At 36.9% G+C, this 23,829-nt stretch overlaps 1 protein-coding gene across 9 annotated transcripts in view; it reads right to left on the reverse strand.

Annotated features, from left to right (window-relative positions):
* Window positions 1-23,829, reverse strand: part of SYNRG (synergin gamma) — an 82,258-nt gene that overhangs the window by 49,526 nt on the left and 8,903 nt on the right. For 5 of the 9 annotated variants that reach the window (XM_055327192.1, XM_055327199.1, XM_055327210.1 and 2 more), the window contains exons 3-7: window positions 22,590-22,711; window positions 8,105-8,235; window positions 6,951-7,056; window positions 6,300-6,411; window positions 533-832 (exon numbers count right to left, since the gene is read on the reverse strand). In XM_055327192.1, the coding sequence (XP_055183167.1) occupies window positions 533-832; window positions 6,300-6,411; window positions 6,951-7,056; window positions 8,105-8,235; window positions 22,590-22,711 (771 nt within the window). The remainder of the gene's footprint in view (window positions 1-532; window positions 833-6,299; window positions 6,412-6,950; window positions 7,057-8,104; window positions 8,236-22,589; window positions 22,712-23,829) is intronic. The other 4 variants (XM_055327185.1, XM_055327177.1, XM_055327157.1 and 1 more) reach the window with 4 other exon arrangements.

The following is a 23,829-nucleotide window of genomic DNA, read 5'->3' on the forward strand; positions in this document are numbered from 1 at the left end:
CTTCAGCTGACTGAGGAAGTTTGGACTAAGTACATGTCTGCTAGGATCTATGTCTCAAGAATTAGTAACTGCCTCCCTCCCCTCAGTTCACAAGTGAATAAAACTAAGGTATAGTTTAAAGTTTTGTCCAAGAACACACTGACAATAAATGGAGAACAGGCTTCTGAACCCCAAATGCTCTACCACTGAACCAGAGACTTTCTGATGCAGCTTTTCTTGGCTCATTATTCTGAACAAAATACTGGTAATTTTCCCAAACCAGAGTAATCTTTAGAAATCAGTTTGGTTTTTAAAGTTCGAAGGTGGTTTACATAGCTCCTAATTGAGGAGCAAAAGTTTTAAATCATTTTGCTGGAAGGTGAGGCCCCCAGGGGAAAAAAAAAATCTAGATTCTTATTTCGAATTTCAATAGTACTCATATATTCAGGTACATGTTTCTTTAGCAACATCAGTGTATTATTCTACTTATATAAGAGAAGTAAATTACCCAAGATTATCTTAAGAATGATTTCATTAGTATTCTAGGAGTTACCTGCTTTCTGTACATTGTATGAGGCTGCTGCAGTAGAGAAAGAAGGAATTTGCCCGGGGCCACCATGTAAGGCCAAAGACACTGGAATCTGACCTGGAGGGAGAGGCTGTGTTCCAGCCTTCTGTGTATGTAACTGGCCAAGTGGGGTGGTGGGATGGAAAGACTGAAAAGGCTGGGAAGTGGAAGGAACACATGTGGGCACTTCAACAGGCCCCTGCATAAAGTCACTGAACTCTTCTTCATCAAGAAAGGCAGATGATGGGGAGACAGTTTTAGTAGAATGAGATGATGTGGGGTAATCTGCAAAATGGAAAATGGCAATGAAACACATGGAAATGAAAATCAAAAAAGAAATTAAGATGTAGTACAATTCCAAAAGAATATACTAAAACATGAATAGCAGAGGTGAACAAGAAATAACATGAAATGAGAGTCAAGTAGAATTATTAAATGAATGAAAAACACTTTGATGTCTATTTACATACATTTTTTTCTTTTCAAAAAGCAGTTTTAAAGGTATTTTCCATTTTGTTCAAAAACAGAAAAAAGTAAAACTCAAAATTTCCTTCCTTAAGTTCATACCACTTTTTCCTGCTGAGATCACTAATAATTTACATCATAGTGATGATTACTTTTGACATCTGAGTGATTTACTGGATAATATCCTCTCAGAGCAGTATGTACCACATATTAGCAAACCTATCTCTATGCTGTTTTTTTAAAAATTTTATTAAAAAAAATTTTTTTTAATCTCTATGCTGTTGAATACGTTTTGGACAGATACGTACTTTGATGATGAAATTTCATTATGCCAGTTAGAAACAATGCATAATATATTCTTGACATTTTTGATAAATCACACATAATCCGTACTTTGCATACATAGTTCACTCAGTAAAGTTACCACTCGAGGAATGAAAATTACAAAAGAAAAGAACATTAAACACAATACCAAGATGGTATTGTAAAAAGCATCAAAAGTGGGACATCAGGGGATCCCTGGGTGGCTCAGCGGTTTGGCGCCTGCCTTTGGCCCGGGGTGTGATCTGGGGTCCAGGGATCGAGTCCCGCTTCGGGCTCCCTGCATGGAACCCTCTTCTCTCTCTGCCTGTGTCTCTGTGCCTCTCTCTCTCTCATGAATAAATAAAAATCTTTAAAATAAAAAAAAAAAAGTGGGACACCATAAAATGCTGAGTCAAATAACTCAATAGTCAATTTAAGAAAGTAAACCCAGACTGAGGATTATGTTTAAAAGATCTTTGGCTCTAAAGTCTAGAAACATCATTGCAGCTTTTTACTGTTAAATATGAGACTTACTTATATAATAAATCTTCTCCACAGGGACTTCATTTAATATTAGTTTTGCTTCTTCACATTTTTTCAAGATCCACAAAATTTATTTTAAATAAGTCAACTTTTAAAAACTAGAGTCACACACAGAGAGGCAGATAAAGGCAACATCATCCCTATCTCCATCTCTGCCCCTCCACCATCTGCAGCCAGCTTCAAACTGGACTACATACCTCTCAATCTGCCTTTTTTGTTGTTGTTGAGGAATGGCTAACACATAACATTATATAGTTTCAAGTATATGACCCAGTAATTGGATAATGGTATATATTGTGAGATTATCACAATAAGTCTAATAACCATTTGTTACCATACAAGGTTACAAAAAACTTTTTTCCCTCATAATGAGGACTTTAAGCCAACTTTCAAATATGCAATACAAAATTACTGATTACAGTCCTCATGCTGTACATTAGAGTCCCATTGCTTATTTATTTTATAACTGTAAGTCTGATCCTCTTGACTACTTTCACCTATTTCACTCATCTCCCATCCTACCCTCCACTTCCTCTGTCAACTACATTCTGTTTTCCTGCCTTTGTTTTCTTTTTCAGATTCCACATACAGGGGATCCCTGGGTGGCTCAGTGGTTTGGTGCCTGCCTTTGGCCCAGGGCGCGATCCTGGAGTCCCGGGATCGAGTCCCACGTTGGGCCCCCAGCATGGAGCCTGCTTCTCCCTCCTCCTGTGTCTCTCTTTATCATAAATATATAAATAAATAAATCTTAAAAAAAAAGATTCCACATACAAGTGAAATCATATGGTATTTGCCTTTCTCTGGCTTATTTCACTTAGCCTAGTACCCTCAAGGTCCATCCATGTTGTTGCCAATGGCAAGATTCCATTCTTTTTTAGGGCTGAGTAGTATTCTCAGAATACTGAGTAGTATTCTGTTGTATATATATATACCACATCTTCTTGTCAATTCATCCATCAATGTATGTGTTTCTATTGCTTGGCCATTATAAATAATGCTGCAATGAACATGGGGTGCGTAGATTTTTTTCAAGTTAGTGTTCTCATTTCCTTTGGATAAATAACCAGTAGTAGAATTGTTGGATTATATGGTAGTTCTATTTTTAATTTTTTGAGGAACCTCCACAGCTTTCCACAGTGGCTGTACTGACCTACATTCCCACCAACAATGCATGAGGGTTCCCTTTTCTCCACATCCTTGCCCAATACTTGTTTCTTGTCTTTTAATGACAGTCATTCTAACAGGTATGATGTGATTTTCATTTCCCTAATGATTAGTGATGTTGAGCATCTTTTCATGTGTCGATTGACCATTTATATGTCTTCTTTGACAAAATGTCTACTCAGGTCCTCTGCCCATTTTTTTTTTCCTCTGCCCATTTTTTTCCCGTCAAGTTTTTTTTTTTTTTTTAAGATTTATTTATTCATGAAAGACACACTGAGAGGGGTAGAGACACAGGCAGAGGGAGAAGCAGGTTCTCTATGGGAAGCCTGATGCAGGACTTGATCTTAGGACTCCAGGATCACGATGTAAGCCAAAGGTATATGCTCAACCACTGAGCCACCCAGGTGCCCCAAGTTGTAAGAGTTCTTTCTATATTTTGGGTATCAGCCCTTATGGATATACAGTTTGCAAATATTTTCTCCCATTCAGCTGATTGCCCTTTTGTCAATGGATTCCTTTGCTATGCAGAAAGTCTTCAGTTTGATGTAGTCCCACTTGTTTATTTTTGCTTTTGTTGCCTTTGATTTTGGAATCTGATCTCAAAAAAAAAATATTGCCAAAACCAATTTCAAAGAGCTTACCACTTATGTTTTCTTCTAAGGGTTTTGTGGTTTCAGTTCTTACATTCAAGTCTTTAATCCATTTTGAGTTAATTTTTGTGTATGGTGTAAGACAGTAATCTAGTTTCATGCTTTGCATTTGGCTGTTCAGCTTCCCCCAAACCACTTATTGAATAGACTGTCCTTTCCCCATTGTGTATTCTTGCTTTCTTTGTCATAAATCGTTGACCATAAATATGCTTGGATTTATTTCTGGGCTCTCTGTTCTGTTTCACTGATCTATGTTTTTGTTTCTATGCCAATATCATATTGTTTTGATTACTACAGTTTTGTGATATACTTTGAAATTAGGGTATGTCATGTCTTCAGCTTTGTACTTCTTAAGACCACTTTGGTTATTTGAGGTCTTTTGTGGTTTCATACAAACTTTAGGGTTGTTCTATTTCTGTGAAAAATGCCATTGGAATTTTCATAGGAATTGCACTGAATGTGTAGATTGCTTTGGGTATAACAGGGACATTTTAAAAATATTAATTCTTCTAATCCATGAGCATAAAAAGGTATCTTTCCTTTTTTGTGTGTAACCTTTTCAATTTCTTCCATCAATGTCTTAAAGTTTTCAGTGTACAGGTATTTCAACTCCTCTATTAAATTTATTCCCAGGTTTTCTGTTCTAGTTGATGCAAGTGTAAATGAAATTATTTTCTTAATTCCTCTTTTTGATAGTTTGTGTATAGAAATGTGATAGATTTCTGGGCTGTTATAGAGTGTATAGAAGTGGAATAGACTTTTGCATATTGACTTTGTATTCTATAATTTCACTGAATTCATTTACTAGTTCTAACGTTTTCTTGGTGGTCTTTAGGGTTTTCTATATGTAAAGTTTCTTCACATTTTTAACTACTTTATTTTATTTTATTTTATCTTTTTAAATATTTTTATTTATTTGTTCATGAGAAACTCAGAGAGGCAGAAACATAGGCAGAGGGAGAAGCAGGCTCCTCAAGGCAGCACAATGTGGGACTTGATCCCGGGACCCCAGGATCATGCCCTGAGCCAAAGGCAGACACTCAACCACTGAGCCACCCAGGTGTCCCACATTTTTAACTACTTTAAATTACTTTATTATTTACTGAAGTCTAATGCTTCAGAAGCAGTCTTTTTTTTTTTTTTTTAAAGGCTCTCATCTGAAAAATGGGGACACCACATGCTTTTCTTTTGGACATTTCTCCTTTAGATTCATGAGACAGAACCTTCAGTGCTTCCAGGTTTTATGAAAGATGCAAAATGAATTAAAATTATCATTTTAATTAATTTTGTGAAAAAAAAAAAAAAGCCATGACCCAATAAATTCTAACCCCTCCCCAAAATGGTCACAAGAATGTAGATTTAAGTTCTCAATTTGGCTTCTCAGACCAGCAGTGATAGAAAAAATAATAAAAAACTGAGAGCTACTATGAGTATTTTTTAAATGGGCCTTATTTACTAGCAATAAGGCTGCTAACTCTAAACCAATGTTTCTTTGTATTGACTGGAATTATGTCAATCTATGTGGCATATATTTTGGTTTATAAACTCTCACAGCAAAAAAATAAACTCTCACAGCTATATATATATGATTAATAATAAGTATAAAATTAGGTGATAGCTTGTATATTCAATATTTTAAGGAAAACAGTCAGTGGGGGCAGCAGGGTTTAGAAGATGCTTTTGGTAGGTAAAAGGCTGAAAACTCTTTGTATACCCTTTAGGCTTACGTGTAAGTCCCTAACTGGAGAAGCTCTGGGAATTTCTTGGGCATGCTTCAGAAAAATCTTTTTTTGGCTGATCATGAAGCAGTTAACTAGAAACAGCTAACTGCATGCCATGTTGACTGAACTCATGAGACTATTTAAACATCAAAAACATCAACAATTTAACAATAAGGTTGTTAAACTACACCTAGTTGTCCAAAAAAAGCATGCTGGAACCGTGTTTGTCCTAACAATAACCATTCAGTTCTGCCTTCTAAGTTCCACACGGGGTCCAGTTTCAGCATTCAGTATCTTTTTTTCAGTTACTTCTTGACTAGTTATTCAGCTTATAATTTTCATTTTTATTTATGAAAGTGAATAAATTTTCATAGTAGCTCTCAGTTTTTCCTTTCTGAACTCAATCTGATTGCAAATATCCATTCTCTTTTCAAGACTGCTATATATTTTACTTTGAGGCACATTTGGAATGAGAATCTGAGTATATAATCTACCAAGCAAATTAACAGGACAGGGTTAAAGTCCCAGAAAGTCAAGAACTGGTTACTGTGCCAATACTGCGCCAGTCAAGAACTGGTTCAAGAACCAGAAAGTCAAGAACTGGTTCACTGTGCCAATATTAGATTATTTCCTACAGATACCACCTGTAAAAGGTACTACAAGACAAGGGTCTAAGATAAAATTTATCAAGGTAATATATGCCAGCAGAAGAATACTTGGCTGGCTGAATGACTTGACAACTCTTCGTCTATTAATATGTTATTCTAACTCCCTGTCAATTTTAAAATATCCATATCTTTACTTAGCTTGAAGGATGAAGAGCACTGACTCCATACACACACAATGGTCAATTAATCACACAGGAAATCACCTTCCAATGAAAGAAAAATTTGAAATTAAAATTACCTGGTTTCTTAGGGTGTGACGCTGGTGTAGGGTGCATCTTAGCATCTCTGGAAAACCCATCTAAGTTTCCTTTTATGGCTTCCAAAGCATCATCTCTACTCTTCTCTCCTGTCTAAGAGACAAGAGATATATGGATAAATCTTCACTTCCCTTATGTCTCACTTCATCCTAGATCCTCTTAAATTGAAAGTACAGATATTAGTTTGTTTTCAGTATTTTCACCACATACTTCTGATAGGGAATTCTCCAAGTCAGTTCTCCCAACACTGCTAAATGTATAAGTATACCAAAGGCATAAAATGACACTCTATAAAACACAAAAGTATTAAAAGGTTATTTTATAAATATTTCAGGATACAACTGATATTAAGTATCCTGGATTAATATTAAGATCAATTATTAGTTTTCCCAAGAAAAGATCACAAACTTACCAATGGTAATAAAAAAAGAGCTGAGAAGGTGACAGTTGATAGCTCATTCTGTTCAACAATACAGTGTCTTACAAAAAGAATTCCTCTCTTTTAGACTCAGATAAGCCCAAATGAATCAACCACAGCCTAAGCTTGGGCTTGTGCCCAAGCGACAGAATCCACTGAATGAGTGAGAGGCACACGCAGGGTGTATGTGTGCTGTGGTGGCGGAATATATTACCTTAGGCTTCACACTACTCAGAAGTCTGAGCTTTTGCTTCTGCTCTTCAAACTGGCGTCTTTTTCTTTCTTCTTCTAAGAGCTTCTGCTGCTGCTCAAATCGTTTTCTGAAGGAAAAACAATCTAGTAAAGAAGTAGCTTCAGGGATTATCAAATAATAATATCACCTCATATTTCTAGAACTAAAAACCTCACTGCTAATTATATCTAATTTTCTTATGAAAATACTATTTCCCCATTATATTAATTTTGAAATATATGAAGTGAATCTAAAAAAAAGATTTACTTAAATTATAGACATGAATTTATTTCTTGTCTAATTTGCAAGAGGAAGAGATAATCTTATACATTCAAAAGTAATCTGAAAAAAACAGAGAGGTAGACAAAAAAGAAACTCTGACTTGGGACGGCAGCATCATACAGGAAGAAGAGCAATGCCTGGAACATGAGGAGGCCTACATTTGGGTCCAAGCTTTGCTAGTAACTGTGTAACCTGGACTGACAGGTCACTTCATCCTCTGAACCGAACTTTTCCCTGAATGTCAAATTACAGGATTAAAATAGAGGATCCCTAAGGTCCATTCTTGCTTAAAAATTTTATTTCTTAAAAGATTGTATTTATTGGGGCACCTGGGTGGCCCAAATGGTTAGTTAAGTGTCTTGCCTTCAGCTCAGGTCATGTCAGGATCCGGGGGTACTGGGATCTGCCCTCTCTGCCCTCCCCCCACCCCATCAGACTCCCTGCTCAGCAGGGACCCTGCTTCTCTCTCTCTTCCTCTGCCCTCCCTCCTCCCTGCTCATGTTCTTTGTGTCTCAAATGAATAAATAAAAATTTTAAAAAAGATTATATTTATTTATTTGTGAGAGAGAACATAGCAGGGTTTGCGAGAGGGAGAAGCAGGCTCCCTGCTGAGCAGGGAGCCCCAATGCGGGGCTTAATCCCAGGACCCCGGGATCATGACCTGAAGGAAAGGAAGCTGCTTGACCAACTCAGCCATCCAGGTGCCCCTAAAACTTATATATCATAAAGTACTGCATGAGTCTTGAAATGTGACATGACTGTTTTGGCTTCAAATCTGCATTAAAGAACATTTGACCATTCTTAAAATAACAGCTATCACGTGTCTCCTTTGTTTGACTCTTGAGGTCTCTTACTGCTGCTCTTCAGCAAATTGCTTCTGCATGTCTGGAGTGTACTGTGGGCCTGGAGGACGCATTCCCAGAAAAGGTGTTTGTCCCAGGTACGGCATACCTGCTGCTGGCATTGGTCCCATTGGTATCCCTGCCTGAAAGAAACAAAGGCTTAAAAAACACAATTCCTCCTTTTAATTATTACAAAGGAAAACTATTACTTCCATAAATTCTTTAATATTTTTTATTAATGAACTATATGATTTTTTTAGTAGTAAAAAATTACAGGCTAAAAATGGAAAGCGCCCCTTATTCTCACCCCTTTCATTTCCTTGTCTTAGAGGGGACCACTGCTAACATGTGAGGGTGTGTGTGCACATGGAAGCACATGTGAACACACAAGGTATCTCTGATGAGCTCACTAACCCATACTCTTTGAGAAGAGGTATCATATCTTACATGGCCTTGTATATCCAGCAGATAAGAATCTCACATATGGTAGTTATTCCAAAAATGAGATTAAACATGATTTTCCAATATGTATGATAGGATAATCAATATTGTGATGGTTATTATCACAGGCTTTATATCCAAACTTGTACAGAAAATATATTTAATCAGCAAGAGTGATATTGCAATACCACAGTGTAAAGTTTACTCACACATCCAGAAGAATAGTATTGTACAACTAATTACAAATCTAATATTAGTAATGATGACGATAACACTGATGATGATGATAATGGCTAATTTATACTGAGTGGAAATTCTTCTACTCCTCAGCCTTCTCCCTGAAAGGCTTCTCTTCTGTTCTCTAACTGAAACCTTGCTGTCCCCAGAAGCCTCTCATCTGGAGACTGCTGCTTCTCCTCCACATTTCCTGTAAATAAAGGGAATATTCCTCCTTACTTCTTCTAAACCTTTTATCCTCTCTCTCCCATCAAAAATCTGAATATATGCATCCAGCTACTTTAGTCATCAAATTGTCTAGTCTATTATTCCAGGATGGCTACTTTTAGTTATAGCAGATGAAGGATGTGTTTGTAATAAAGCTTAACTCCATTTATACAAATTTGATTAATGTAAGCCACCAGAATTTAAATTACTTTAAAGTAAAGATTATACTCACACTATAGAAATTAATACAGATTTTCATCACTTCATTTTTTAAAAAACATTTTTTATTTTTAAGTAATCGCTATATCTAGTGTGGGACTGGAACTCACAACCCTGAGATCAAGAGTCACATGCTCCACCAACTAAGCCAGCTGGGCACCCTCAGCAATTCATTTTTAATTAAGTTTTGTTTTTTTTTAACAAGACTAAGATCTTCATTTTTTTTTAAGATCTTGATTTTAATCTAACAATGTTTGTTGAAGAAATCATGTTAGTGTTTCCTCCAAATAAAGCATTCCTTTTAGAAATTATCAAAAATATCCCCTCATTCTGAACCTTGAGAAAAGTGCACCTCATTGAAACAGTGGAGGATTGTTTTAAGGCCTAGAAATAATATAATATGGGTAAAGCACGTAGAACACTGTGTAGCGCATATGAATATATAGCAATTATAATTATTAAAAATAATACTGACAACAAAATAATACACTCTCAAAAACAATGGTGATCTCATTTTTTTTTTCTGGAACACAGCAGATTCTGTAGGCAAATACAGAATTAAAGCAACTAGATAAGAAAAAGTGAACATTTCATAGTTATACTATGAAAATAAGGTGCCATTTTATTGTGTTCATGCCACATGCCAGCGGCTATAGAACTAGGCGTTTATATACATTATTCTCAATATATGTAAGATCCTTAGGTTTAGAGATATTTCTGATTACGATCAACAAGAATACCTGAATAATAACACTTATAAAGCCCTTCATCAAAAGTCCCAAGGACTTTTCTAAGGGCTCTATATATATTCATAGACTTAATCCTTATAACAAACCTATGCCGTAGGTACTACTATTATTCTCATTGTACAGTTGAGGAAATGGAAATGCAAAATTGTTATCTAACTTATTTATTGATGGTAAGTGGCAGAACCAGTATTAGAACCAGAAAGCTTCTGGTTCCAAAGTCCATGATCTCCACCATTATGCTATGCTGTCTCTCCAATTACCAACAACTACCACAAATTCTGACTTAAAAACAATTTTAATGTGTTTTTTTGTGTGCCTATTCATATGCTCAGGCATCTACCTGCTTAATGCATAGTAGCAGCTCGAAAGGCTTACAAATGGTTTTAGGACCTTACAAGGGAAGTTATAAGTAACTCCTATTGCTTAATTACTAACACTCTCTATTCTGAATCTCGGGGTGGGGTGGCAATGCACACTTCCTTTCAGTCATAGTGTGGTTCTCTTGCTGCTAAAAATGAGCACTGTGCTCCTAGGATTACATTTCTTTCTTTTTTTTTTTTTTGCACCTCTATTTAAAGAAAATAATTTTCTACCATTTTTCCAGTTTTACTGAGGTACAATTAACATAACACTGTAATTTTAAGGTATGCAACCTGTTGATGTGATACACTTACATACTGCAAAATGATTACCACCACAGCATTAACTAATACCTCCATCATGTCACATAGTCACTATTTTTTTGTGGTGAGGGATTAAGTTCCTTTTTAAATTGACTTCATTTATTCAAGGCACATAAAATGCAAAAGAAACCTCTCAACTCATCTACAGCCATACCACTGTGAATGTACCGGATCTCATCTAATCTCAGAAGCTAAGCAGGGTCGGGCTTGGTTAGTACTTGGATGGGAAACCATTCAACTCATATAGGCCAAAAGACTGATATTCCACAAAAATAATAAAGAATTAAGAAAGTAAAGGCATTATTATGCACACCGCCTTCCTGTTTATAAAATTTAACACACTAAATTATTAAACAGTATATTAATATTTAATCATTAATAAAATACTAAAATGATTATTAATATTAAACATTAATTATAGTTAAATATACTTAATTATAAAACTAAATCTTCGAGAAGATTCAAACTTGCTAAATGATATTTTGTCTTTATCCTACTATTGTAAAGTTAGTTTATACATTCATGTAGTCTCTTTATACATTCTTTTGAAATCTAGATAAACCAAAAAGTTACGAGATACGAATCTTTAGTTATACACTGGGTAAAGACATGACAAAAAAATAACCCAGAAATCTGAGATATATGCAATAAACTGTTAAAAACACTAAAGATAAAATAGTTCACTTCCCAGATGAAGAATATTGAAGGCTACTGAAGATCTGAATAACTGGAGAGATATGGCAGACTAAAAAAAGTAAAAATACCAATTTCAATCAAAATCCCAACAAATTTTATGTGGAATTTGACAAGCTGATCTTAAAATTTATACTAAAGAGGAAAGAACCATGAATAACTACAATTCTTGAAAAGAACAAAGAAGATCCACATTAGCAGTATCAAGGTTGATCTTAGGCTAGAATACTTAGAAGACTAAGATAGTTATTGAGGCAGGGATAGACAGAAATAGCAATGGGATAAATAGGACAGCTCAGAGACTAATCCAAAGCATAAAAATAAATTGGATAGTACAGGAATAACAGAAATCAATGAGTATAAAGAATGGGATATTGATAAGTGATTTGGAGACAACTGGCTACTCAAATGGAAAATAATTCCATTATCAGTGTAGACTCACACTATAACCAAAGAACAACTCCAGATAAGTTTAATAAGAAAATACAGGAGAATGATACTGATCTCAGGGTAAGACTATGTCTAATGAGACACATAACTCAAACCATGAAAGAAATGATTTATCCATCTGACTTAACTATAATACAGGACATCACCACACCAACAAAATTAAAAGACAAATCAAAGAACAGGAGTAAATATTGGCAACACAAATAACCACAAAGGCAAGAATCCAGAATATACAATGAACTCTTAGAAATCAATAAAACCAGAACAAAAGCAAAAAATTGGAAACAACTCAAATGTCCATCAACAGAAGAATATATACCCATGCACTGGAATACTACACAGGAGCTCTAAGAACAAACTTGTATTACTCTATAACAGGGATAAACCTTGAGGAGAAACAATGTCAAATAACTCAAATTCAGGGACTAGGTGACTCAGTGGTTTGGCACCTGTCTTCAGCCCAGGGCGTGTCCTGGAGTCCTGGGATGGAGTCCCACATAGGGCTCCTTGCATGGAGCCTGCTTCTCCCTCTGCCTATGTCTCTGCCTCTCTTTCGGTGTCTCTCATGAATAAATAGATAAAATCTTAAAAAAAAAACCCCACTCAAATACAGAAGGGTACACACTCATGTAAACCTATAAAACCTAGAAAATACATAAGATTCATGAATCTTCAAACACGTAAAACAGAAGTGTAAGAATACATATGAAAACAACAAGCACTGAACTCATGATAGTGATAACTATCTCTGGGGAAGCAGAAGAATGGAATTATAGCTGTTTTGTTAAATTCTTTTGAAAATGTGAAGCAAATATGGCATGCTAAAATCTGGTAAAAGGATATGATTATCTTCATAGAAAATTCTGAGGAAACTGCAAAAAATTCCTAGAGAAGTAAGTTCATCAAGGTTGCAGGTTATAAAACAAACACACCCAAATCAATCATTTCTACATACTAGCAACGAACAGACACTGAAATAAAAATTACAATGCCATTTACAATTACTCAAAAGAATGAAATGATTAGATGTAAATCTAACAAAACATTTAAAGAACTTGTATGATGTGGACGCCTGGGTGGCTCAGCAGTTTGGCGCCTGCCTTCAGCCCAGGATCCTGGGATCAAGTCCTGCGACCAGCTCCCCGCATGAAGACTGCTTCTCCCTCTGCCTGTGTCTCTGCTTCTCTCTGTGTGTCTCTCATGAATAAATCAAATATTTTAAAAAAAGAACTTGTATGCTGAAAACTGCACAATGCTGATGACAGAAATCAAAGACCTAAATAGACATATCATGCTCATATATTGCAAGAATCCATATTAAGATGTCAATTTCCCCCAAATTGATAAAAAGGTTTACCATAATTCCTATCAAAATTCCAATAAGACTTTTTATAGATATAGACAACATTATTCCAAAATGTATATGGAAAGATAGAAAAACTAGAATAGTTACAATAATTTTGAAAAGAGGAATAATATTGGAGGACTTGTCACATAGCTACAGAGATTTAGTTGGTAATCAAAATCTCCCAATAAGGAAAGTCTGATGGCTTTGCTGGTGAATTCTACCAAATGTTTAAAGAAAAAATAAACAACTTGGCCTCCATGAAAACTTAAAAAAAAAAAATTGTACATCAAGAGACACTATCCACAGAGCAAAAGGGCAGCCCAAAGAATGGGAGAAAGTATTTGCATACATCTGATAAGGAATTAACATCTAAAATATATAAAGAACTCTTAACAATTCAACAACAAAAAACCCAACTCAAAAATGGGACAAAAGACTTCAACACTTTTCCAAAGAAGTTACACAAATAGCCAATAAGCACATGAAAAGATACTCAACATCATTTATTAAAGAAATACAAATCAAAACTACAATGAGATACTATCTCACATCCATTAAAATAGCTACTATCAAAAAAACAGGGGGCACCTGGCTAGCTCAGTTGGTAAAGCATGCAACCCCTGATCTCAGGATCATGAGTTCAAGTCCCATGTTGGGTATAGAGCCTACTTAAAAACAAAAACAAAACAAAACAAAAACCATAAAACAGAATGCGGGAAGTTTGGGGAAGATGGCAGAGTAGGAGGATCCTGAGCTCACCTCATTCCATGGACACACTGAGACACCCTACATCTATATGACTAACTCTGAAAACAACCTGAAGACTGGCAGAACAGACCTTCTACAGCTAATTATAGAGAGAAGGGCACATCAAAAAGGGTGGGAGGGGAGCTAAATGGAATGGAGATAAGCAATATGCCTGATAAAGAACTCAAAGTAATGGTCACCAAGATATTCACTGGACTTGAGAAAACAGTGGAGGATCTCAGTGAGACCATCAACAAAGACATAGAAAATATTAAAAAGAACCAGTCAGGGCTAAAGAATTCAGTAGCTGAAATTAAAAAATACACTAGAAGAAAGCAACAGCAGATTAGAGGAAGCAGAAGAATGGATCAGTGATCTGGAAGACAGCTTAATGAAATGTAACAAGCTGAACAGTAACAACAACAAAGAGTAATAAAAAATGAGAAAAGGCTATGGAAACTCTGCAACATCATCAAGCATAATAACATTCACTTTATAGGGATCCCTGAAGGAGAAGATAGAGAGAAGGGGGCAGAACATTTATTTGAAGAAATAATAGCTAAAAACCTCCTTAATCTGGCTAAGGAAACAGACATTCAGATCCAGGAATCGGAGAGCCCCCAGCAAAATAAACCCAGGGAAGTCCACATCAAGATACACAATAATTAAAAAGTAGTGATAAGGAGAGAATTTTAAAAGCAGCAAGAGAAAAGAAAACAGTTATACACAAGGGAAACCCACTGAGGTATCAGCAGATTTTTCAGCAGACTTTGCAGGCCAGAGGGCAGTGGCATGATATATTCAAAGTGCTGAAAGAAAAAAAATCCAGCAAACAAGAATACTCTACCCTGTAAGGTTATCATTCAAAATAGAAGACATAAAGAGTTTCTCAAACATACAAAAGTTAAAGGAGTTCATCACTAAACCAGCCTTACAAAAAATGTTTAAGGGTATTCTTTGGAAAGAGAAGGCCATAATCAGGAGTAAGAAAATGATGAAAGGGAAAAATTTCACAGGTAAATGCAAACATATAATAAAAGTAGTAGATTAATCACTTATAAAATCAGCATGGAGGTTAAAGCACAAAAGCAGTAATGCCGGGGATCCCTGGGTGGCGCAGCGGTTTGGCGCCTGCCTTTGGCCCAGGGTGCGATCCTGGAGACCCGGGATCGAATCCCAAGTCGGGCTCCCGGTGCATGGAGCCTGCTTCTCCCTCTGCCTGTGTCTCTGCCTCTCTCTCTCTCACTGTGTGCCTATCATAAATAAATAAAATCTTAAAAAAAAAAAAAGCAGTAATGCCAATTACATCTATTAAAATCAATTGAGTGATTTGCAAAATAAAGGATGTAAAGTATGACATCATATACATAAAATACAGGGGTGGGGAGTAAAACTTTATTGCTATTAAATGAGTTCAAACTTTAAAAAAATTTAAATTCAATTAATTAACATATAATGTATTATTAGTTTCAGAGGTAGAGGTCAATGATTCATCAGTCTTATATAATACCCAGGGCTCCTTAATGTCCATCACCCAGGTACCCCATTCCCCTCCCCTCCAGCAACGCTCGGTTTCTTTCCTATGATTAGGAGTCTCTGTTGGTTAGTCTCCCTCTCTGATTTCATCTTGTTTTATTTTTTCCTCTCTTCTATGATCTTTTCTTTCCTAAATTCTACATATGAGATCATATGCTAATTGTATTCCTCTGATTGACTTAGTTTGCTTAGCACAATACCCTCTAGTTCCATCCACATCATTGCAAATGGCAAGATTTCAATTTTTGATGGCTGAGTAGTATTCATTGTATGTTTATATATATATATCACATCTTTATCCATTCATCTGTTGATGGACATCTAAGCTCTTTCCATAGTTTGGCTATTGTGGACATTGCTGCTATAAACACTGGGGTGCAGGTGCCCCTTTAGATCACTATATTTGTATATTTGGGATAAATACCTAGTAGTGCAATTGCTGGGTCGCAGAGTAGCTTTATTTTCAACTTTTTGAGGAATCTCTATACTGTTTTCCAGAGTGGCTGCACCAGCTTGCATTCCCACTAACAGTGTAAGAGGGTTTCTCTGTCTCCACATCCTTGCCAACATCTGTTGTTTCCTGATTTGTTAATTTTAGCTATTCTGATCAGTGTGAGGTGGTATCTCATGGTTTTGATTTGTATTTCCCTGATACCGAGTGATAGTGAGCATTTTTTCATGAGTCTTTTGGCCATTTGTATGTCTTCTTTGGAAACATCTATTTACATCTTCTGCCCATTTCTTGATTGGATTATTTGTTCTTTGGGTGTTGAGTTTGATAACTTCTTTATAGGTTTTGGATACTAACCCTTTATCTGATAAGACATTTGCAGATATCTTCTCTGATTCTGTGGGTTGTCTTTTGGTTTTATCAACTGTTTCCTTTGCTGTGCAAAGGCTTTTTATATTGATGAAGTTCCAATAGTTCATCTTTGCTTTTGTTTCTCTTGCCTTTGGAGATGTGTCTAGCAAGAAGTTGCTATGGCTGAGATCACAGAGGTTGCTGCCTGTGTTCTCCTCTAGGATTTTGATGGATTCCTGTCTCATATTTAGGTCTTTCACCCATTTTGAGTCTATTTTTATGTATGGTGTAAGGAAATGGTCCCATTTCATTCTTCTGCGTGTGTCTGTCCAATTTTCCCAAAACCATTTGTTGAAGAGACTTTTTTTTTTAAGATTTTATTTACTTATTCATGAGAGACACACAGAGAGAGAGAGGCACAGACACGAGCAGAGGGGGAAGCAGGCTCCATGCAGGTAGCCTGACATGGGACTTGATCCCGGGTCTCCAGGATCAGGTCATGGGCTGAAGGTGGCACTAAACTGCTGAGCCACCTGGGCTGCCCGAGACTCTCTTTTTTCCACTGGATATTCTTTTCCACTTTATTGAAGATTAGTTGACCAAAGAGTTGAGGGTACATTTCTGGTTTCTCTATTCTGTTCCACTGATCTGTGTCTGTTTTTGTGCCAGCAGAATGAGTTTAAACTTAAGTGACCATCAAATTAATAGACTGCTACCCACATATGATGTTATATATGAACCTAATGGTAACCACAAATCAAAAACCTGTAATAGATAAAAAAAATATATATATATATATAGAGAGAGAGAGGAATTCAAACATAACACAAAAAAGCCATCAAACCACAAGGAAGAGAGCGAGACAAAAAGAAACAAAAAAGAATGACAAAAGCAAGCATAAAAGAAATCACAAAATAGCAATAAGTATATGACCACCAATAATTATTTTTTTAGGGGGATCCCTGGGTGGCTCAGAGGTTTAGCGCCTGCCTTTGGCCCAGGGCGCGATCCTGGAGACCCGGGATCGAATCCCACGTCGGGCTCCTGGTGCATGGAGCCTGCTTCTCCCTCTGCCTATGTCTCTGCCTCTCTCTCTCTCTCTCTCTCTCTCTCTCTCTCTCTATCATAAATAAAAAAAAAAACCTCAACAAAATATTAGCAAACCAAATCCAACAATACATTAAAAAAATCATTCACCACGATCAAGTGGGATTACACCAGGGATTCAAGGGTAGGTGGTTCAATATTTGCAGCATTGATATCTCACATTAACAAGAGAAAGGATAAAAACTGTGATAATTTCAGCAAAGCATCTGACAAAAATACATCTATTCATGATTAAAAACTCCACAAAATGAAGGCCATATATAAAAACCTCACAGCTAACATTATACTCAATAGTGAAAACCGAGAGCTTATCCTCTAGCATTAGGAACAAGACAAGGATATCCATTCTCACCACTTTAATTCAACATAGTGCTGGAAGTCTTAGCCACAGGAATCAGACAAGAAAAAGAAATAAAAGGCATCCTAAATGATAAGTAATAAACTGTCACTATTTGCAAATGACATGCTACTAAAGTAGGAAACCCTAAAGACTCCACCAAAAAACTATTAGAACTGATAAATGAATTCAGTAAAGCTTCAGGATGCAAAATATACAAAAATCTGTTGCATTTCTCTACACAAATAATGGAAGTAGCAGAAAGAGAAAGTAAGAAAACAGTCCCCTTTATAATTACACCAAAAGTCATAAAATACCTAGGAATGAACCAAGGAGGCAAAAGACCTATACTCTGAAAACTATAAGATATTGACGAAAAAAAAGGACACAAATGGAAAGATAGTCCATGCTCATGGATTGGAAGAATTAGCATTGTTAAAATATTCATACAACCCAAAGCACCCTACAGATTCAATGCAATCCTTATCAAAATACCAACAACAGGGATCCCTGGGTGGCGCGGTGGTTTGGTGCCTGCCTTTGGCCCGGGGCGCGATCCTGGAGACCCTGGATCGAATCCCACGTCAGGCTCCCGGTGCATGGAGCCTGCTTCTCCCTCTGCCTGTGTCTCTGCCTCTCTCTCTCTCTGTGTGTGCCTATCATAAATTAATAAATTAAAAAAAAAAATACCAACAACATTTTTCACAGAACTAGAACAAATACTACTAAAATTTGTATGGAGCCACAAAAGAGCTCAAATAGCCAAAGTAATCTTGAGAAAACCGGAGGTATCACAATCCTAGATTTCAAGATATACTACACGTCTGTAGTAATGAAAACAATATGGTCCTGGCACAAAAACAGACACACAGATCAATGGAACAGAATAGAGAGCCTAGAAATACACCCATGCTTATATGGTCAATTAATCTACAATTAAAGAGGCAAGAACATACCATGAGGAAAAGACAGCCCCTTCAACTAATGGTGCTAGGAAATTTGAACAGCTACATGCAAAATAATGAAACGGGGCCACTTTTTTACAACATACAGAAAAATAAACTCAAAATGGATTAAAGACCTAAATGTGAGACCTGAAACTATAAAACTCCTAGAAGAAAACACAGGCAGTAATTTCTTTGACATTGGCCATAGATATATTTTTCTAGGTATGTCTCCACAGACAAGGGAAACAAAAGCAAAAGTAAATTATTGGGACTACACCAAAATACAAAGCTTGTGCATAGCAAAGGAAATCGTCAACAAAACGTAAAGGCAACCTACTGAATGGGAGAAGATGTTTGCAAATAATATATCTGATGAGTTAATATCCAAAAGTTTGATATAACATATAGATATACAGACATATTTAACACCAAAAACACAAACAAGGTGATTAAAAATGGGACCTGAACAGACATTTTTCCAAGGAATTTATCAGATTGCCAAAATACACAGGGAAAGATGCCTGACATCACTCATCACCAGGGAAATGCAAATAAAAACTACAATGAGATCATCACCTCACACTAGTCAGAATGGCCAAAATCAGTAACACAAGAAACAAGTGTTGGCAAAGATGTGGAGAAAAAGGAGCCCTTGTGCACCTTTGGTGGGAATGCAAATTGCTACGCTCACTGTTGGAAAACAGTAAGAGTAATTTTTTTTCCTCAGAAAATTAAAAATAGAATTACCAGATGATGCAGAAATTCCACTACTGGGTATTTACCCAAAGAAAATGAAAACACTATGCACTCTTATGTTTACTGCCATGTTATTTACAATAGCCAAGATACAGAAGCAAACCGAGTGTGTCTATCCAAAGATGAATGGACAAAGAAGATGTACTGCATACACAGACATATATATACATATATATAAATAAACTGGAATATGACTCAGCTGTAAAAAAGAATGAGATCTTGCCATTTGCAGTAACACAGATGGACCCTAGAGAGTGTAATGCTAAATATGTGACTCAGAGAAAGAAAAATATGATTTCACCCATATGTGCAATTTAAGAAACAAAACAGGGATCCCTGGGTGGCGCAGCAGTTTGGCGCCTGCCTTTGACCCAGGGCGCGATCCTGGAGACCCGGGATCGAATCCCACGTCGGGCTCCCGGTGCATGGAGCCTGCTTCTCCCTCTGCCTGTGTCTCTGCCTCTCTCTCTCTCTCTGTGACTATCATAAATTAAAAAAAAAAAGATTAAAAAAAATAAACAAAACAACTGGAAAAAAGGAGAGAGAGGGAGAGATAAACAAAAAAAACAGACTCAAGAGAATGAGTGTTTGCCAGATGGAGGTGGATGGAAGGGGTGAAAAAAGGAGATCAAGAATACACTTATCTAGATAAGCACTGAATAATGTATAGTATTGGTTAATCATTACATTGTACACCTGAGACTAATATAACACTGTATATTAACTATACTTCAATAAGCAGCAAGACCGTGTTTTTTTTTGTTTTGTTTTGTCTTTTTTTTTAAGATTTCATTTATCCACGAGAGACAGAGAGAGAGAGATGCAGAGACATGACAGAGGGAGAAGCAGGCTCCATGTAGGGAACCTGACATGGGACTTGATCCCAGGTCTCCAGGATCACACCCTGGGCTGAAGGCAGCATTAAACCACTGAGCCACCCAGGCTGCCCAAGACCGTGTTCTATGGTAGATTGTTTCCAGCTATTCGCTGTCTTTACTCTAAGATTACACATTCCTATGTGATGTGCACTCTTCCTGGTATTTTCTTTCCCTACGGATTCACTTTGGCCACATTACTTTGGTGAATAGAAGTGACTAATAAATGCTACCTCTGACAGGAAGCTTTAAAAGTTATAACAGGGTTTGGCCATCTCTTTTCCCTATGCCAAGAGTCTGGGATGTCCTAGGTAAGGGTCTCAGGATAAAGAGAACAAGAATTGGAGTCACAGCCAATCCACAAAGGCAAGCATCACAAATGAGAAAATAAATCTTTGTCTTTGTAACAGACTTTGGGATTGGTGTTTCTGTAACACAACCTGGCAAAAACTGAGTAACGTGGATTTAAAACCTACAAAAGTTCAATTTAGTCTCATTTCTTTCTACCAGAGATGAATAAAATATGATTCTAGAAGTTCTCCCAAATCTTTACATACAAAACAAAAGCTCTGTTTATATGACTTCAACATGACAATAGTTTCAACTTAAATTCTGATTGTAAAGGCTGAATATTTATAAATTGTATGCATGTTACTGTACTAGTATATTGTACACACAAAACACACATAGAATATTTTATTTTAGAAAATTTTATTATTTTTTAATTTTTATTTATTTATGATAGTCACAGAGAGAGAGAGAGAGGCAGAGACATAGGCAGAGGGAGAAGCAGGCTCCATGCACCGGGAGCCCGACGTGGGATTCGATCCCGGGTCTCCAGGATCGCGCCCTGGGCCAAAGGCAGGCGCCAAACCGCTGCTCCACCCAGGGATCCCCGAAAATTTTATTTCTTAAAAAATTTATTTATTTGGAGAAAGTGAGAGACAGCATGAGCTGGAGGGGAGGGGCAGAGAGAGAGGGAGAAGCAGACTCCCCACTGAGCCGGGAGCCTGATGGCAGGGCTTGACCCCAGGACCCCCAAGATCATGACCTGAGCCAAAGGCAGATAGATGCTTAACCAACTGAGCCATCCAGTGCCTCTTTTTTTAGAAAATCTTAAATAATTAAGTAAAAACAAAATATATGGCATAATATTTATTTATAGTATGGGAATTCTTTTTGCTCTGGCTTATTTGTGAATTAATACATTTTAAAGATTTATTTATTCATTTTAGAGAGAGAGTGCAGGCGGAAGGGCAGAGGGAGGGGCAGAAAGAAAGAGAGAGAGAAAAGAGAGAAAGAGAGACTCTCAAGATGACTCTGAGTTGAGCCCAGTGCAGGGCTGAATCCAACAACTCTGAGTTCACAACCAGAGCAGAAACCAAGAGTTGGATGCTTAACTGACTGTGCCCCCCAGGTGCCCCCAATACGTTTATTTAAAAAAAAAAAAAGCATCATAACACTTTGGATTCAGCCATTCAAAAACCTGATTTCTGGATTCAGTTTATTTGATTACATGGTTTAAATGGATATCATAGCTAGAGAAGATAATTTACAAAGACATGGAGATGCAAAATGGAAGAAGCCCATTTCATCTTCAGCAGTGCTTACTAAATCCTGAGACTATCAATTTCATTCACCAATTCTAAGATTAAAATGTAACATTATTTGTTATAATCAATCAACATCTCACCTGCTTGCATTACATCATTCTTTTAATGATTCTGCTTCTATCTACTTTTGCCCTCCTCTCTCCAATCATTCTCTAGTCAGCAGTCAGGATGATCTTTCTGAAATACATATCTGATTGTGTTATTCCACTGCTTTAAACTATTCAATGGCTCCCTAATGCTCTTGAAAGAGATTTCAATGTACAATTTAGATAAAACCAATTTATTCAAGACTTAAGTTCAAATTCTGGCTTCCTATGCTCTGTGAACATCCTCACAAAGCTGCAGATTTCCCCTCAGAAAAATGGAGACACTACCTCTTTAAAAACTTGTTACGGGGATTACATAACTCCATGTAAAGTGGGCTCTAAGTCTTCCAAACAATGACACTGCTCCTTTCATGAGAACAATGTTACTTCTAACAATGTTACTTTGTGGCATCAGATCCCTGAGCTTCCCAAGATGTCATTTTAAACCAGTAATCTAACATAGTAGTCACCAGATTTTCCTTAAATGATTTATCTTTGTTTCCACCCCCCACTCTTATGAACATATCTTTATTTTAGTTTAAAGGAAGCCATCTAAGATGCAAACTACACTTATTTCCAAATATAATGCTCCTAGTATGTAGCTCTTAGTATGCAACATGTAACAACAATAACTTTGTAAACAACTGGTTAAAGATGCAAGTACCTGCATGGCAATAGGTCCTTGGGACATCTGAGAGCTATAATTCATTCCTATCATGCCTTGCATATTAGGCTGCATGACAGAGACCATAGGAAATCCTTGCTGCTGCATTGGCATCAGTCCTGCTGAAAAACAAAGATGTCATTAAAGTCAATGTAAAAATTTTTTTTTGATAGAGAGTGAGCGAACAAGTTAGCAAGTATGCACGTTTGAGCAAGCTTGGGAGGAGGGGCAGACAGAGAAAGACAATCCCAAGCAGGCTCCACATCCAGCACAGAGCCCAATGCTGGGCTCAATCTGATGACTCCAAGATCATGACCTGAGTCAAAATCAAAAGTCAGCCACTTAACCGACTGAGTCACCCAGGTGCCCCTAAAGTCAATGTATTTTAATGGTTCTTTTTTTTTCTTAAGATTTTATTTATTTATTCGTGAGAGACACACAGAGAAAGAGAGGAAGAGACAGGCAGAGGGAGAAGCAGGCTCCCCACAGGGAACCCGATGTGGGACTTGATCCCAGGACCCAGGGATCATGCCCCGAGCTGAAGGCAGACATTCAACCACTGAGCCACCCAGGTGCCTCCAAAGGTTATTTTCTTAAAACCGTAAGTATGAAGGACTTGTTACTTGGGAGGCAGCGCACTTTAGTGGAAAAAGCACAGGCTGTGGAGTAAGACAGACCTGAGTATGAATTCCATTCCATCAGTTACTTAGCTATGTGATCTTGGGCAAGTTACAAAACTTTATCTGTAAAGTGAAGATAATAATAACTTTTCTACAGAATATTTATGCATATTAAAAAAAATTAACAGTATCATGAAACTATGTTTATAGTATAGTATCACCCAAACTTTTCCAATGAAGTATCCTCAAGAGTGGAGGAGACTGAAAATACATCCCTTTGGGAATTTAATAAATACTAAGTGCCTGGGCAGCCCAGGTGGCTCAGTGGTTTAGCGCCGCCTTTGGCCCAGGGCGTGATCCTGGAGACCCCGGATCGAGTCCCGCATCGGGCTCCCTGCATGGAGCCTGCTTCTCCCTCTGCCTGTGTCTCTCATGAATAAATAAATAAAATCTTAAAAAAAAAAAAAAACAACAACACTAAGTGCCTACCATATTTTAGGCACAGTGTTAGAGAGTTGGTACACAACCATGAATAAAACAAAATCCCTACATGGCCTGAACACAAATTCAACCAAATTTTGCACTTCTATTACATCTATGTTGGTCCTACTATAAGGAGC

Source organism: Nyctereutes procyonoides, unplaced genomic scaffold (genome assembly GCF_905146905.1).
Source record: "Nyctereutes procyonoides isolate TBG_1078 unplaced genomic scaffold, NYPRO_anot_genome, whole genome shotgun sequence".
NCBI classification, from domain to species: domain Eukaryota; kingdom Metazoa; phylum Chordata; class Mammalia; order Carnivora; family Canidae; genus Nyctereutes; species Nyctereutes procyonoides.